Here is a 17151-nt window from a genome sequence, read left to right on the forward strand (position 1 = left end):
CACCCTCCAAAACACATCAAATAGTGGGTGTGGTCAGTCAAATTTCACGAACAGTAGGAGGGTCTTAAAGGGGCATTAAATACCAGGATTGCATTACATACAGAATTTAGAATTCAGGGGGGTTGCACACAGAGTGCAGAGCTGTCACTTGTACACGCAGAAACCGGACTTCTGTGTTTACAAGTGATTGTGCTGAGCAGCCCCCCCCCCCCCAAGGGTCTGAGCCAGAAGTGGTGGACTGAGTTCCACCAAGTTCCCGCTGAAAAAAAGCCCTGCTTCCGGGTATCGTGGGCCCCGGCCCTGTGATTGTGCAAAAACCACAATGACGTCACTCCCACGCGTGCGCGCAGGGGCCGCCGGTAACGGCACGTGCCGTTGCTTCAGTGCGCATGTGCCGATGACTTTCGGCAGATACAGGGGATATCTCCTAAACCGTGCAGGTTTAGGAGATATCCGGGGTAGCTATAGGTAAGCCTTATTATAGGCTTACCTGTAGCGAAAAAGTGGATTGTAAGGGTTTACATCCACTTTAAAGTGGTTAAGGTAGAAGGATTTTTACCTTAACCACTTGCCGAACGTATACAGTACATACCTGTATATGGCAGCAAAGCAGCTCCCCTGTGCAGGATCACTTCCGGGTCTAGTGTGTAAAGCCAGCGACCCGCTCCCGCTGTGATTGGACACAGCAGGAGCCAATCAGCGGGACCCGCCGATCGTTCAAGAAACAGGCAGAATGGCAATCTGCCTATGTAAAAACAAGGCAAGTCGCCGTTCTGTGAGAAGGGAAGATAGTGATCCTGTATTTCTGCTAAGCAAGGAACACAGATCTCTGCCTGCCCTTCCCACAGTGCAAGCACTTCCAACATAGTTAGTAAGCACTCCCTAGGCACACATTTAACCCTTTATTCGCCCCTGATGTTAACCCCTTCCCTGCCAGTGTCATTAGTACAGTGACAGTGCACATTTTTAGCACTGATCACTATATTAGTCAAAATAGGAAAAGCCGGCAACTCCAGGTCCATATCCAAATGTAAGCGTTTATTGGTACATGTAAAAAGATACATGGACTGACGCGTTTCGGCCCACCGCCTTGGTCACAGGTTGCTCAATTCTACCTAAAATCTTATATTCTTTTATATTGTATATCATTTCTAAAGTAATTTGAAATATTTTTTAATTTACTGCTGTCAAATACTTGATCCTGCCATGAAGGTGCTTGTTCGGGTACTTCCTGTTGTAGGATGACAACGCTCTGTCCCTGCCTCCCAATTGTGCTCCTGCCTAATGGGCTTCTGATGGAGACCTTGAGTGCCCATTGTAACACATCCTACACGGTCCTCTGTTTTCACCATCAAGAAACCCGCCCTGAGAAAAACAACCATTGCTGAAGCCAGTATGAGGTTTTAGTCATTGGCTTTACATAGAATTTAATGTGGTTGTAAACCTCAGGCATGAAATATGAACAAGGCATATCCCTCTATAGCAGGGGTCTCAAACTGCTAGCCATCCAGCTGCTGCACAGCTACAAGACCCATCATGCCTTTGCCTGAGGGAGTCATGCTTGCAACTGGCAGCCTTGCAAGGCCTCATTGGACTTGTAGTTTTGCAACAGCTGGAGGGCCACCAGTTTGAGACCCCTGCTCTATAGTGCGTACTTGTCTCAATAGGGAGCACTAAGCGTCATTTCTGTCCCCTGCCTCTTTCCTCTATCAGCATGAATCACTTCTGACAAGTTTTCCTGACACCAAGAGAAAAATGGTGACAGGGGAAGGAGCTCCAGCTGATTGACAACCTCAGCTCTGTTCCTCTGTGCTGTGTGGAGGATGGGGGGTTGGGGGGTACTAAATTGGGGCAGTTATTTTTTGAGAATATTTGTTACCACATGTCAATATTAATAATTTGTTTTATATCATTTTTTTTTACAATGATTTTTTACAAGTGGTGGACCTGTAGCAACATCACAGTAAAATAGTGATTTCAATGCCCTCATTGAGACCTCCAGGCGATAGGCTATCTAAGGTATACATCCAATAATTTTCTCTCTCGCATTTATAACAGGGGTCTTCAATCTACAGCCCTCCAGTTGTTCAGGAACTACAACTCCCATCATGCCTAGTCATGTCAGAGTTTTACAATGCCTCATGGGATGTGTAGTTCCGCAACAGCTGGAGGGCCGTAGTTTGAGGATCCCTGGTTTATAACGTTCGGCGGAGGGGAATGTGTTGGGGATAGCTTCCATTTCCCAAAGACGTAATTCTAAAGATGAGTGTTTATGGAATTCTTTAAAGTGTCTCGGAACACTATGTTTGTCTATGCCCTTTCCCACAAAATTACGATGCTCACCAAAACGCTTCCCAAGTGTGCGTATTGTGCGACCTACATAAAGTAGGCCGCATTGGCATGTCAAGCAATATACTACATATTCGGATCCTTTCCCCTTTTATTTTCCTTCACCCTCCCCCACCCAACTAATTTTAGGAGAAATCTTAAGTATTCTTAGTCCAGTCTATTCCCCTCCCCCCCATATCCCCCACTTAGTCCCATTTAATATCATTATTTATGGGTTAATTGATTAGCATCATTTTAGGGAATTCATTGATAAATTATTAGATTTTATGGCTATTAAAATCTTTCTTTTTAATAAATGCCAATATAAATGCAGGTTCATTGTACATAATACAATACTCCAAATATAGTTTAATATAGCCCAATATAGTTCAGTTTATTATTATAGGTTGTCTTCCTATTTTTAAATTATCATTTCTAAATCATTATTATTATTCTTCATAGATATAATGTCAGACTATCATGATTCCATTGGTCGTCTGTTGTAAGTATGGTAATTTGGTTCATAGTTGTTAACCAATTACGGACCGCTTGCCGCAGTTTTACGTCGGCTGTTTGGAGGATATCGTTATGGCAGTAGCTAGCTGCCATAACCCCGGTATCCTCTTCTTCAGCGGGCGGTCCGCTACAGGACAAAAGTGGTCTCTGCTATGGATTCCCTCTCCCGCCACAATCCGGTGCCCCCCGCCGCTTACCGGAGCCGTCGGCAGAGGCGGAGGCGATCACGTGTTGTCTCCTGTTAGGTAGGGAAGATGGCCCCCACCCGTCTCCATACAATTGCTGGGCGGAAGCGAGGTCAAAACGTCACTTCCGCCCACAGCTCTTAAAAAGAACTTTTTTTTTTTTTTTTTTTTTTTTTTATTATTATTATTTTTTTTAAATGACATTTTTTTATTTTTTTTTACATTGAATTTTAGTGTAAATATGAGATCTGAGGTCTTTTTGACCCCGGATCTCATATTTAAGAGGTCCTGTCATGCTTTTTTCTATTACAAGGGATGTTTACATTCCTTGTAATAGGAATAAAAGTGACACAATTTTTTTTTTTTTTTTTAAAACAGTGTAAAAATAAAAAAGGTAAGATAAATAAGAAAAAAATAATTCTAGCCCTAGACCTCCTCTGTAACTCAAAACATGCAACCTGTAGAATTTTTTAAACGTCGCCAATGGAGATTTTTAAGGATAAAAGTTTGTCGCCATTCCACGAGCGGGCGCAATTTTGAAGCGTGACATGTTGGATATCAATTTACTCGGCGTAACATGATCTTTCACAATATAAAAAAAAAATTGGGCTAACTTTACTGTTGCCGTGTTCTCTAAAAGATAGTATTGCCGTGTTATTAAGCTGTGTTCCATCAGTCGCTATGGTTACTGGGCATATTAGTCGTTCAGTTCCCCTCCCCTGTATGGTATATTTAGCCTACACCAAGATGGCCACCAGCAAAGCATGGGGAAGGAGCACACAAGCTCTGACTCCGTTCCCGGAAGTGACGTCATCACAGAGCATCGGCGATCCCGGCTCCAGCTTTCCGGAAGTGCTGGGAGCCAATAGTGCAGCTGGATTGTAGCTGGACAGCAGATCGCCTCCACCAGCCAGTGATGCCCAGCACTATCCCAGAACAGCGCGGATGAAACCTAACTTATCTCATATTATATACACCCATGCTGGAAAAATGACGCTTGTTTGTGAGCGTTTTTAATCTTACTTTTTACTACTAAAATAAGTTAACTCGCTGCATTTAGAGGGCGCTGTTCTTTGTCTTTTACTAAGCTTTAAATATTCAGCACTTTGAACAGGTGTAGAGAAGAGAAGACTGCAGATAAACAGATACAACTAATGTAGGAGGATTTCTATCACCTGAGGCCAGTCAGTTCACTGGGTAAGGCTTTAAGTTGGCAGCATCAATGAAAATCTGTATTATCAATTTTAGGTGGACTAGTCATTCTTTCACAGAAAGTAGACATTTTTGTTGTCTCACAACTACTATAGTAGTGAAAATGCCATTTCCTGTGATAATATGATATTATCCCAATTCCACACTCACCTTTCTTCTCTTCTCAAAGTTAAGATATCCGTTCTGAAAAAAAAAAAAAAAAAAAAAGAAAAGAAGTGTAAATAATAGAAGGAATAAAATATATAAAATCAGCAAAAGTTTTCCACTACATTATTGGCCTCAGTACATCTTCTGTCCAAGACTTAACATGACATATATTGGGCTCCAGATCTACACTGCCTAACAAATCCTTTTGGTATTATTAAAGTATTCTGAATCTGAAAAAAAAAAAAAAAAACGCTTTTTTTTAATTCCGGAGTTTTCAAAATCCATCAAAGAACCATCAAATCTCACCTCCAGCTGATCTCGGATGGCAGAATCCAGCATGACCAGGTCGGTGAGGAAGACTCCGAGATATGGGATTACCCCCTGTGCAATGAGAATAGAAAAAAAAGCTAAGAGTTAAAATTCAGACCCACAACTGGCAAAGGTTGAGAAAACAGGAACAGTATTAAATATAAGGTGAGCTAGAGATTCTGACACCCCATAGAGAAACAAGGGCTTTCCTGTACCCACCATGAAGCCATTCCTCAGTACGTTTATTGAGAACACAGAACCTCTCTGGTATAAAATCCACTATGGACTATACACTTCCACCGGGTTTTGACTCCTTGTGTCCCTAAGGGGTAGTGATGTTGAACCCTCTGGTGCATACTACTTTATTTTTATTTATTTTTCTTGTCTTTTTTTTTTAACTTCTTTGCGCCCACGTTATAGCCGAAAGAGAACTACAGCGTGGGCGTCCATTTACGTCCTCCTGAGCATGAGCTGCCTGCGCGCCCCCTGTGATCATCGGAGTAAGGGGCTGATCCCGACCCCTTACCATGTGATCAGCTGTCAGCCAATGACAGCTGATCACGTGATGTAAACAGAGCCAGTAATCGGCTGTTTTTTTTCCCTCACGCTGACAGCGTGAGAAGAAAAAGAAAAAGGGCCGATCACCAGCTTCAGTCAGAGGGACATCGGTCCCGAACACGGAGAGCCACTGCCGCCTCATCTGTGCCCACCATTGCCACCTACCAGTGCAAATCAGTGCTGCCTATCAGTCCCCATCAGTTCCACCTATTAATGCCCACCAGTGCCAACTATCAGTGCTGCCAATCAAGGCCTCATCAGTGCTGCTTATCAATGTCACCTACCAGTGCCCATCAGTGCCACCTATCAGTGCCCCCTATCAGTACCCATCAGTGCAGCCTCATCAGCACACATCAATGAAGGAGAACATTTTTTTAACCACTTCAGCCCCGGAAGAATTTACCCCCTTCCTGACCAGTGCGTTTTTTGCGATTCAGCACTGCGTCGCTTTAACTGACAATTGCGCGGTCGTGCAACGTGGCTCCCAAACAAAATTGACATCCATTTTTTCCCACAAATAGAGCTTTCTTTTGGTGGTATTTGATCACCCCTGCGGTTTTTATCTTTTGCGCTATAAACAAAAAAATAGCGGCAATTTTGAAAAAAAAAAAATAAACCCATTATTTTTTACTTTTTGCTATAATAAATATCCCCCAAAAATATTTAAAAAAACATTTTTTTCCTCAGTTTAGGCTGATACGTATTCTTCTACATATTTTTAGTAAAAATTGCAATAATCGTTTATTGATTGGTTTGCGCAAAAGTTATAGCGTTTACAAAATAGGGGACAGTTTTATGGCATTTTTATTATTCTTTTTTTTTTTTACTAGTAATGGCGATTTTTATTGTGACTGCGACATGGCGGACACATCAGACACTTCTGACACATTTTTGGGACCATTGTCATTTATACAGCAATCAGTGCTATACAAATGCACTGAGTCCTGTGTAAACGACACTGGCAGTGAAGGGGTTAACCACTAGGGGGCGGGGAGAGGTTAAGTATGTCCTCGGGAGTGTTACTAACTGTGGGGGGGGGGGGGGGGGGAGTGGCTACATGTGACACATCACTGATCTCTGCTCCCGATCACAGGGAGCTATGATCAGTGACACTGTCACTAGGCAGAACGGGGAGATGCTTGTTTACATTAACATCTCCCCATTCGTCCTCTCCGTGAGGCGATCGCGGGTATCCCCACGGCGATCGAGTTCGCGGGACCCACGACCCGACTCACGGAGCTCCCAGCCGGCGCGCACGCAATGGCACGGCGGCAAATTCAAAGGGACGTACGGGTACGCCCATTTGCCCAGCCGTGCCATTCTGCCGACGTACATCGGCGTGCGCCAGTCGGGAACCGGTTAACAAACTATGAAAACTGATTATTTTTTTTTTTTTTTTTTTCAACATTTCTGGTCTTTTTTTGTTTGTTTAGCAAAAAATTAAACCCCAGAGGTGATTAAATACCACCAAAACAAAGCTCTATTTGTGTGAAAAAAAAATGATAAAAATTCAATTTGGGTATAGCGTAGCATGACTGCGCAATCGTCATTCAAAGTGCTACAGCGCTGAAAGCTGAAAATTGGCCTGGGCAAAAAAGGGGGTTTAGGTGCCCACTAGGCAAGTGGTTAAATTTTTTTTTTTTAAAGGTAAACTCGGGGCAAACAAATGATTTCATGCTACCAAACTGTGGGAATAGTTTGGGGATGGCCCCTTCCTGATCCAACATGACATCACACCAGTTCTGTGTGCACCTTGGAATTGAGAAAGTCAAAGAAATGCTATTTTCCATGTGCAGTAGAGGACACTCACCGTGGCTCTGGGGTCCTTGGAACGCGGCGGGTGTCTTTTGGAGGTTGCATCAGAACTGTCCTGAGACTGAAGTACAGATATCAGCGTCAGACAATGGTAACATTTTATTTATTTTTTTAAATGCCATTTTACATTCACATTTTAATTTATTGTTAATTTTTTTTTATTTCTTTTCCAATAATTTTTATAGAGTATAAAATGATACATACAAATGAATTATAAATGGTTGAAAAAGGCGTTATTATGCATAATCAGCTAACAGTAAAGTTCAAAAGTAAAGTAAATGACATAAAAAAGGAGCCTTGATTCTATTTTTATTTTTACATTCACATCCGTTCCTGCACTCAAGGAGCCTACAATCGAAGGTCCCCATCTCACACACACATGGACCAATTTTGAAAGTGGCCAATTAACCTACCAACGTGCCTTTGGATTGTGGGAGAAACCCACACACCGGGGAAAGCCAGGGCTGGTGCTACCACTAGGCAAACTAGGCAACCGCCTAGGGCGCACTGCTGCCTAGGGGCGCCTGGCCACTGGTTTCCCTCTGCGTCTGCAAGCTCTGCAGGCTGCAGCATGTAACTAACTCAGTCTCAGGCAATTGCTCCGTCCGATCGGTAGTGTAATTAGAGGCGCAATGCAGCATTGGAGCCAGAGCTAGAGGAAGCAGAGCCTTCCTGTATAACGCCACCTCCTGTCACATGGACAGGGCAAGGGGGGGTGGAGTCAGGGGTGGAGCCAATGGGGGCAGCAAAATGATGTTTCGCCTAGGGTGTCAAAAATCCTTGCACCAGCCCTGGGGGAAACATGCAAACTCCATGCAGATCGTGTCCTGACCAGAATTTAAATAGGGGCCCCAGTGCTGCAAAGCTGAAGTGCCAACCACTAAGCATTTACTATATAGCAAACCAGGGTGGAAAAGTCCTCACCTGGAAGAGCAGCTCTCTCATCTTGGCATAATTGTCTTGCTCCGAGAAAACCTCATGCATTTCCTGGTAACTGCGCTGGATCTCCCTGCAATGACATCATCACAACATCAATGAATGTTACTTTACAGCCCAACTGAACCTTGGAAAAACAGGTAGGCTGCATATACACCAAGTATATCATAGATAGATAGATAGATAGATAGATAGATAGATAGATAGATAGATAGATAGATAGATAGATAGAGAGAGACACAGGGTCTCGAAATGACATTGCTGCAGATGGACACAGTTGACCGAATTTGGGGCCCCGTATCTTGGGGCCACTTAGAGATAAGAACCCCAAATTTGGTGTGTAAACCCAGTGGAACTAGCACCATAAAATTTCCAAAGCTGGGGTTCCTAGCACCAAGTGGCCCCGAGATACAGGACCCCAAAAATCAGTTCAGAAAATGTCAAGCACTTTTCTGCAGCAGAGAATGACATTTTCCGAACCGGGTTTGGGGCCCTGTATCTCAGGGCCACTTGGTGCTAGGAACCCCAGCTTTGGATATGTTATGGTACCAGTTCCACTGGGTTTGTACACCAAATTTGGGGTTCCTAGCACCAAGTGGCCCTGAGATATGGGGCCAGAAATTCGGTTCAGAAAATTTCAAGCACTTTTCTGCAGCAGAGAATGACATTTTCTGAACCGAATTTGGGGCCCCGTATCTCGGGGCCACTTAGGGCTAGGAACTTCAGCTTTGGATATGTTATGGTACCAGTTCCAATGGGTTTGCACACCATATTTAGGGTTCCTAGCACCAAGTGGCCCTGAGATACGGCGCCCCAAATTCGGTTCAGAAAATGAAATTTTTTGCTGCAGAAAAGTGCTTGACTCGAGTATGTGTAATATATATATATATATATATATATATATATATATATATATATATATATACATACATATACATATTCATACAGTGCCTTGAAAAAGTATTCATACCCCTTTCAATTTTCCACATTACAACCAAAAACGTAAATGTATTTTATTGGGATTTTATGTGATAGACCAACACAAAGTGGCACATAATTGTGAAGTGGAAGGAAAATGATAAATGGTTTTCAATTTTTTTTTACAAATAACATATGTGAAAAGTGTGGGGGGGTACATTTGTATAGCGCCCCCCGGAGTCAATACTTTGTAGAACCTCCTTTCACTGCAATTACAGCTGCAAATCTTTTTGGGGATGTCTCTACCAGCTTTGCACATCTAGAGTGACATTTTTGCCCATTCTTCTTTGCAAAATATCTCAAGCTCTGTCAGATTGGATGGAGAGCGTCTGTGAACAGCAGTTTTCAAGTCTTGCCACAGAGTTTCAATTGGATTTAGGTCTGGACTATGACTGGGACATTCTAACACATGAATATGCTTTGATCTAAACCATTCCATTGTAGCTCTGGCTGTGTGTTTAGGGCAGTGTTTCTCAACTCCAGTCCTCAAGGCGCCCCGACAGGTCATGTTTTCAGGATTTCCCTCTGATGAACTGGCTGTAGTAATTACTAAGGCAGTAAAACTGAAAAAAAAAATCACCTGTTCAAATAATGGAGAGCCTGAAAACGTGACCTGTTGGGGCGCCTTGAGGACTGGAGTTGAGAAACACTGGTTTAGGGTTGTTGTCCTGCTGGAAAGTGAACCTCTGCCCCGGTCTCAAGTCTTTTGCAGACAAACAGGTTTTTTTCTAAGATTGCCCTGTATTTGGCTCCATCCATCTTCCCATCAACTCTGACCAGCTTCCCTGTCCCTGCTGAAGAAAAGCATCCCCACAACATGATGCTGCCAACACCATGTTTCACGATGGGGATGGTGTGTTCAGGGTGATGTGCAGTGTTAGTTTTCCGCCACACATAGCATTTTGTTTTTTAGGCCAAAAAGTTCAATTTTGGTCTCATCTGACCAGAGCACCTTCTTCCACATGTTTGCTGTGTCCCCCACATGGCTTCCCGCAAACTGCAAACAGGACTTCTTATGGCTTTCTTTCAACAATGGTATCTTCTTGCCACTCTTCTATAAAGGTCAGATTTGTGGAGAACACGACTAATAGTTGTCCTGTGGACAGATTCTCCCACCTGAGCTGTGGATCTCTGCAGCTCCTCCAGAGTTACCATGGACCTCTTGGCTGCTTCTCTGATTATCGCTCTCCTTGCCCGGCCTGTCAGTTTAGATGGACGGCCATGTCTTGGTAGGTTTGCAGTTGTGCCATACTCTTTCCATTTTCAGATGATGGGTTGAACAGTGCTCCGTGAGATGTTCATAGCTTGGGATATTTTTTTTTTTTTTATAACCTAAGCCTGCTTTAAGCTTCTCCACAACTTTATCTCTGACCTGTCTGGTGTGTTCCTTGGCCTTTATGATGCTGTTTGTTCACTAAGATTTTCTAACAAACCTCTGAGGGCTTCACAGAACAACTTTATTTATAGGGAAATTAAATTACACACAGGTGGACTCGATTTACTAATTAGGTGACTTCTGAAGGCAATTCTTTCCACTAGATTTTAGTTCGGAGTATCAGAGTAAAGGGGGATGAATACAAATGCACACCACACTTTTCAGATATTTATTTGTTAAAAAAAAAAAAAAAAATTGAAAACCATTTATAATATTCCTTTTTTATGCCACTTTGTGTTGGTCTATCACATAAAATCCCAATAAAATACATTTATGTTTCTGGTTGTAACATGACAAAATGTGGAAAATGTCAGGGGGTATGAATACTTTTTCAAGGCACTGTACACACATACAGTATAATATAGGTAGTTATTTATTAATTTATTATAGCTGTATAAATATTATAACTTTTATATGTATAATAACTTCCTTCTGATGGTATTTCACTATTGGAGTTTGCTTTGTTTTTTTGTCCTGGGCATATACATCGCATGTGATTTTCCGAGAAGCAATGTAATTAATTCTCTGTGCCGCACAATTTTTGGGAATTATGTATCTTGGATCAACATCCTAGTATTGTACGAAGTAGATTTAAAAAAACAAACAAAAAAGAAAAAACAGAGTGTTATTTGACCTTCCTATATCTAGGGGTCAACATATGGTGAGCTTCTGTCTTAATGGAACACATATATGTGTTTTTTTTTCATGTGTGGAGTTGGATTTAGAAGCAACATTTAGATTAATACTGCACGGCTTTTCATTTTATTTATCATATATTTGATAACGATTCGATGCATAGTGCAAGGTTTCTCAACATTTCTTCATCTAAAGGTAAACTTAAAAAATTATACATATTCTCGAGGCACCCCATTCTAAAGTGTAAAACACTAAACTAAACAGTTTTACATAACACAGCAAGATCCACACACATAGGACACCCAACCTTAGAGATTAATTTTTTTTTCCTGTGCAACAGTGTGAGGCCCTGCTGCTGTAAAAAGGGTTTGCGCACATGCAATGTGTGGAGCTCCAGAATATTAATTCTGAACATAGAAAGGTGGGTTTTCAACTTTCTCCGAGATTTGGTATTCCCAGATTGGGTACTGGAGTTTGGAGATTTCAAAGAGCTTGGGAAGGGAAGAAATCTCCGACCCAGTGTCATGAGCTTGCAGGAGACTAGCAGGATCTGAGTACAGGTTCACACAGCCGAAGAATGAGAGAGGAAAGCACTCACAATGCCACATCCGTAAATTGAAGGGGAAAAAAAAAAAGGGGTACTAAACAAGTAACCAAAGGTCGGACTTTTAAGGCATAGAAACAATGGAGAAGGAACAAAAATAAAAGTTTATTGAAGAAAGTACATGGTATAATTACAGTATTCAAAAAGATTAAAAATCATATAGAATGATACAATTTTTACAATGAGCCCTTGTGCGTCTACGTGTTTCGCCGTTAGGCTTCTTCAGGACACGATCAAGGTTCAGAGACGTAACATAAAAAAAAAAGAAAAAAAGAAAAAGGGAGAACGAACCTCACTGTCTTAGGGTGGACAAAGTCTCCCAGGGGCATACCCGTCCGTCTCAATATCCATATCTTCCTTCTATGGGCATTGTATGTTAGGTGGGCTGTAACACATGCCGCTAGCTTTGCTCAATTTCATTAAGTGCTTTTCCCTATTGGATCCTGGATGTTCCAGCGCTATTTTTCTGGTGGTTACTACCACTTTTTGACACAAGACACACACCTGCCCCTGCTGTAGCAACATTTAAAGTTCACTTACCAAAGCTTCTGATGACGCCCAGTGGGAGGGGCGAAACATGTCAAGCTAAGGATAATCTGTGAAGGTTGTTTGGATGCCAAGGCGGCAATTTTTGCACATTTTAAAGACTCTGATGTAAGTGTAATGATTTTAAACCTTTTAATAAACCTTGCAGTATTACACTATATGCCCTCTTTTCTTCACTTGTCCAAACTTTACTACTTCAATCGTCTTTGACCAAGTAAAGTATGTAGGATCTACATCAAGTGGTGGAGGAGAGGAGATTCCATTCTCTGAGGCACAACCAACCCATATATCTGCTGGACAGGAGACACCATCTTGATATACACAGGCATATTTATCATCTTCATCTGGTGAGTGGGGACCCAGGAGGGGAGCACAGGAAGTCACCAAGATTACATCAACGTGTCACCAGCCCTATACCTCACACTTGATGAACTTTATTGATTGCACTTTATTTTGCACCTTTTTTTGAACTTTATTGAATGCATTTTTTTGCACTTGATTGGCACTTTGCTATACATGTTGTCACATGACACAAATTTGATGCGAGTATATGCATATTCATGATTTAGAGGGGCAGCGCTGAGTATAAAATTTTCTGTTGTCACTTACCAAACCAGCTGCGCACTGTCTACCTTTTCACAGCTTGCTAGAAGCATTCCACATTTTTGGAAACCTTCCGGCTAATGGAGATTTGTACGTGAGGCTTTGTCCACCCTAAGACAGTGAGATTCATTCTCCCTTTTCTTTTTTTTTGTTATGTCTCTGAACCTTGATCGTGTCCTGAAGAAGCCTAACGGCGAAACGCGTAGACACACAAGGGCTCATTGTACAAATTGTATCATTCTATATGATTTTTTATCTTTTTGAATACTGCGATTATACCATGTACTTTCTTCAATAAACTTTATTTTTGTTACTTCTCCATTGTTTCTATGCCTTAAAAGTCCGACCTTTGGTTACTTGTTTAGGTGCACACAGCCCTATTATAATAAAGGTCTTGAACACAGTTCAGGGCTCGTGTTAGGAGACAGGCATGCTCTCCTCAAGAGACAGACACTTATGCTGGAGAAGAGATTCTATGTCCATAGGACTGTAAGAGGAAAGATGGCAAAGCAAATCTGGGAGACAGGACAACGAGGCAAGTCCAGGGGACTGAGGGATTCAGGAGGTCTCGAAGGACTGAGAGAGAACAGGGTGTAAGGAGAACATCTATCAAGAGGCCAGGAAGTGGGCCCATGCACTAGGGTGCTGCAACCGAAAAAAAAACGAGGATAGCCAGGAGAGCTGGGAAAGATGAATGCAACACAGGTAATATAAGCTGGTCTGAGGGACTAGTCAAAAGCCAAGGTTAAGGCCTATAATATAAGCTGGTCTGAGGGACTAGTCAAAAGCCAAGGTTAAGTGCTGCTAAAGTGAAAGTCAGGTGGCTCAGCATTTTTCTGTTACCCCCCTGCGCGGCAACTGTTGAACTTACATTTTTACTGAAAGTGGGCTAGCAAGCCCTGAACAACAACATTTCAGACTGGCGTGGATGCCGTACAAATGGTTCTACCACTGAACTAATCCCCCCAAATTGCTGGAGCAAGGGTTACCATACCCTGTGCTGGAAGCACCATTGAGAGTTGGGCAGCAGCTCTCAGACAGTGCCACAGTCCAGGTCTTTGCTGGTCTAACACAACACCCCCTCTTCCCCCTGAACATTACCCCAGTCAACAGAGATCTAGCACACAGTTAAGACAATGGGGGTTATTAACTAAAACTGGAGAGTACAAACTCTGGTGCAGCTCTGCAAAAGAAACCAATCAGCTTCCAGGTTTTAATGCCAAACTTAATTGAACAAGCTGAAGTTATAAACTGATTGGCTACCATACACAGCTGCACCAGATTCTGAGTCCTCCAGTTTTAGTAAAACTACTCCAAAATGTTTCCTTACTTGGATGTCTCTGCCCAGACTCTCTTCAGCCGATGGACAGCCGTGCTTTGTAATGCAGACAATATGGCATAGACAGATGAAAAATTCCTGAGACTCCAACATTCCTTGTAAAAGAGAGAAAAAAAAAAAAAAATCATACAGAGCCATTTCAGACAAAAGTTGAAAGCAATCATTGAACCAGTAATGCTATCCATCAAATACTGCAGCTGTGATCAATTTGGGAAGTCAGTTTAACTCCATCTTCATGTACCTCAGCTAGAGTCTAGAGAGCTACTCACATGTGAGGTTGGTGGGTCTACTTCTTGCATAAGTTACCAAATTCAACCTTCCAGATGGGTATGACTAGGTTTGGTTATGAACAATATGCTCTAGACACTGAGGGTGTGCAGAGAACTTATTTTCTGCATTATAAAAAAAAAAAAAAAAAAAAAAAAAAAAAAAAAAAAAAAGGAAGGATTTAAAGCGGAGTTTCACCCATTTAAAAGTCAGCAGCTACAAAAAGTGTAGCTGCTGACTTTTAATTCTCAGACACTTATCTGTCCCACGGTCCAGTGATGCGGGTGTACGAAGCCTCGCTCCTCTCCCCCTCCTCTCCACGGCGCCAGCATTCTTACTGTGGGCCCCCGGCTGTGACTTCACAGCCGGGCGCGTACTGCGCATGCGCGAGCTGCGCTGTGAATGGCCGGGCAATCTTCTGGGACCTGTGACGTGTCCCAGAAGATTGCAGGTAGGAAGGGGGAGAGGTGAACTTCTGGCGCCGCAGAGCCAGGGGAGGAAGTGGGAGCTGGGTGCCCGTAAAAACAGGGTACCCGCTCCTCCCCCAAAAAAATGACATGCCAAATGTGACATGTCAGGGGGTCACCATCACTTAAAGCGGAAGTTCCATTTTTGAGTGGAACTCCGCCTTAAAAGAGCTCAATAGTTCAAGGAAATATTGTCACAACCAGATCTCATTCTGTCTAGCCCTGACTTGTGTATCACAGTTGCACACGGGCGCATGGGAATGTATGATGTCAAATTTGGGCGTATTTCTTGCTTGGGAGCCACAGTTGCTGTGTACAGCCACCCATTGAAATGAATGGCTGCCTGCAGCTGTACACAGGCATGCACCTGTACTTGCATAAATACGCACATGCATGCATACATCTAAGGGCATATATCTGTGTATACCCATGCAAAGCCATTCATTTCCATGTGCAGCTGAATTCAGCTCCTGTGGTTCCCAAGCAGGGAAATATGCCAGAATTGTACATCATATGGCCCCAGGCACCCATAGGCCGTCTAACCCAGATCACTGAGTCACTTTACTGGAACTAACATGCAGTGAATGAGTCAGCAAATGGCTGCTTCTATCAAAAATAAATCACACAGGCATTTCACATCATGACCCTTTAACAGAGTCACTCCAATAAGATGGCTCTGTAATGGGCCCTGTTCACTTACCTCGGCCACTTTCACCCACTTCTCGATGATCCGTGCCCTTTGCTGGGGCTTCAGATAGGGGTCCTGGACACAAGAAGCGGTCACAGCGCCTGACAGTCGATTAAAGTGACGGACGGTCTCTCGGACAGATTGGCACCGGTGGAAATGGTCCTCGCCCTTGTCTCTTCTGGACCACACTGACCCCAGACACTCGTATGGGACCACTCTTAAAAACAGAGCCTGACAGAAAGATATAAAGCATGAGATACACACACACTGTATATATATATATATATATATATATATATATATATATATATATATATATATATATAGTCCCCTGTGGAAGTGAGTCTTAATCCTGTCGGGCCGCACATATGCATAGCTGTGTTTGTGCTGGAACAGTGTTGCACACTCACAGCATAGAGACAGGGCTCAGAGTCTCATACTAATGATCTCTGTGTCACCTGATCACTGTGATAGTCTCTGACTGTCTATAATAGCCAGGGCCGCCTATAGGGTGGTACTACCAGGCCTCCTGTATGGGGTCTGGGCACAAAGGGGGGCCTGGACAGCAGGGGGATCAGTGCGGTGAGATGGGAGGACAATTATAGAACAATGCACTGTGTCTGTCTCTTCCTCCAGCAGCTGAAAGACAGTTTCTCCCCCTCTCCCTTCTGCCAGCTTTCAGGAGTGAGAGACACAGACACCGTGCATTGTTCTGTAATTGTCCTCCCATCAGGTAGGCTGATTGGGGCCCCATGACTTCTAATGGCAGCCCTGATTATAGTGATCAATCACTGTACAGCCAGCCCCTTTGAGTGTTTCTGCTCTTGAATGGAGAAAAAAAAAAAAAAAAAAAGATATACTGTATACATACAAGATGCTACTATTTTTCGTGTTCAATCAATAAAAAGAATTATGAAACAAAAAAGATACAGAGAAAATTGTAAACAAAGAAGTGTGTGTAATATATATATATATAAAAAAAAAAAAAAAAAAAGAATAGCTACATCAGCCTTTGATTTAGGTCAAAGGTCATTATCAGAAATAAATTGCCAGGGTCTAAGGTCAGGGTCAGTGTATTTTAGCTAGGGTTTAAAAAAAAAAAAACATTTTTTTTAAATTTAGTATCAGTGTGTTTTAGGTAGGATAAAAAAAAATTATTTTGAGTTGTTTTTTTTTTTGGTGGCAGGTTATGGTAATTGCAAGAACTATATAGCTAAATATAAATTTAAAAATCATTTTTTACTATTTTGTGCCACGTTTTCCTTTAATAATAACTTTTTTTAAAAAATCCATTACAATTTACCACCAAATGAATGCCCAGTTTGTCCTGAAAAAAAAAAAGTAGTATAATTCACCCGGATACACCAAGTAATTATGATGATATGTGAAGTTATACTAACACATGTCAAAGCTGCAAAACTGTGTTCAGGAGTTAAGGACCTTATGCAGGTTGCAGTTTGCATATTTAGGGTGCATTTTGAGTTTTTCAATACACGTTTTTGATCCATTGAAGTCTATGGAATCAAAAACCAGAAAAAAGTCCCTGGGCCTTTCCATAAAACACATAGATGTGAACGTGACC

At 42.3% G+C, this 17151-nt stretch overlaps 1 protein-coding gene across 6 annotated transcripts in view; it reads right to left on the reverse strand.

The window, feature by feature from the left end:
- RGL2 (ral guanine nucleotide dissociation stimulator like 2) overlaps positions 1-17151 on the reverse strand; it is a 106264-nt gene that overhangs the window by 23548 nt on the left and 65565 nt on the right. For all 6 annotated transcript variants that reach the window (XM_073598213.1, XM_073598217.1, XM_073598216.1 and 3 more), the window contains 6 exons: positions 15582-15800; positions 14139-14242; positions 7995-8079; positions 7066-7131; positions 4695-4769; positions 4392-4424 (listed from right to left, as the gene is read on the reverse strand). In XM_073598213.1, the coding sequence (XP_073454314.1) occupies positions 4392-4424; positions 4695-4769; positions 7066-7131; positions 7995-8079; positions 14139-14242; positions 15582-15800 (582 nt within the window). The remainder of the gene's footprint in view (positions 1-4391; positions 4425-4694; positions 4770-7065; positions 7132-7994; positions 8080-14138; positions 14243-15581; positions 15801-17151) is intronic.

This window comes from Aquarana catesbeiana, linkage group LG09 (genome assembly GCF_042186555.1).
Source record: "Aquarana catesbeiana isolate 2022-GZ linkage group LG09, ASM4218655v1, whole genome shotgun sequence".
NCBI classification, from domain to species: Eukaryota; Metazoa; Chordata; class Amphibia; order Anura; family Ranidae; genus Aquarana; species Aquarana catesbeiana.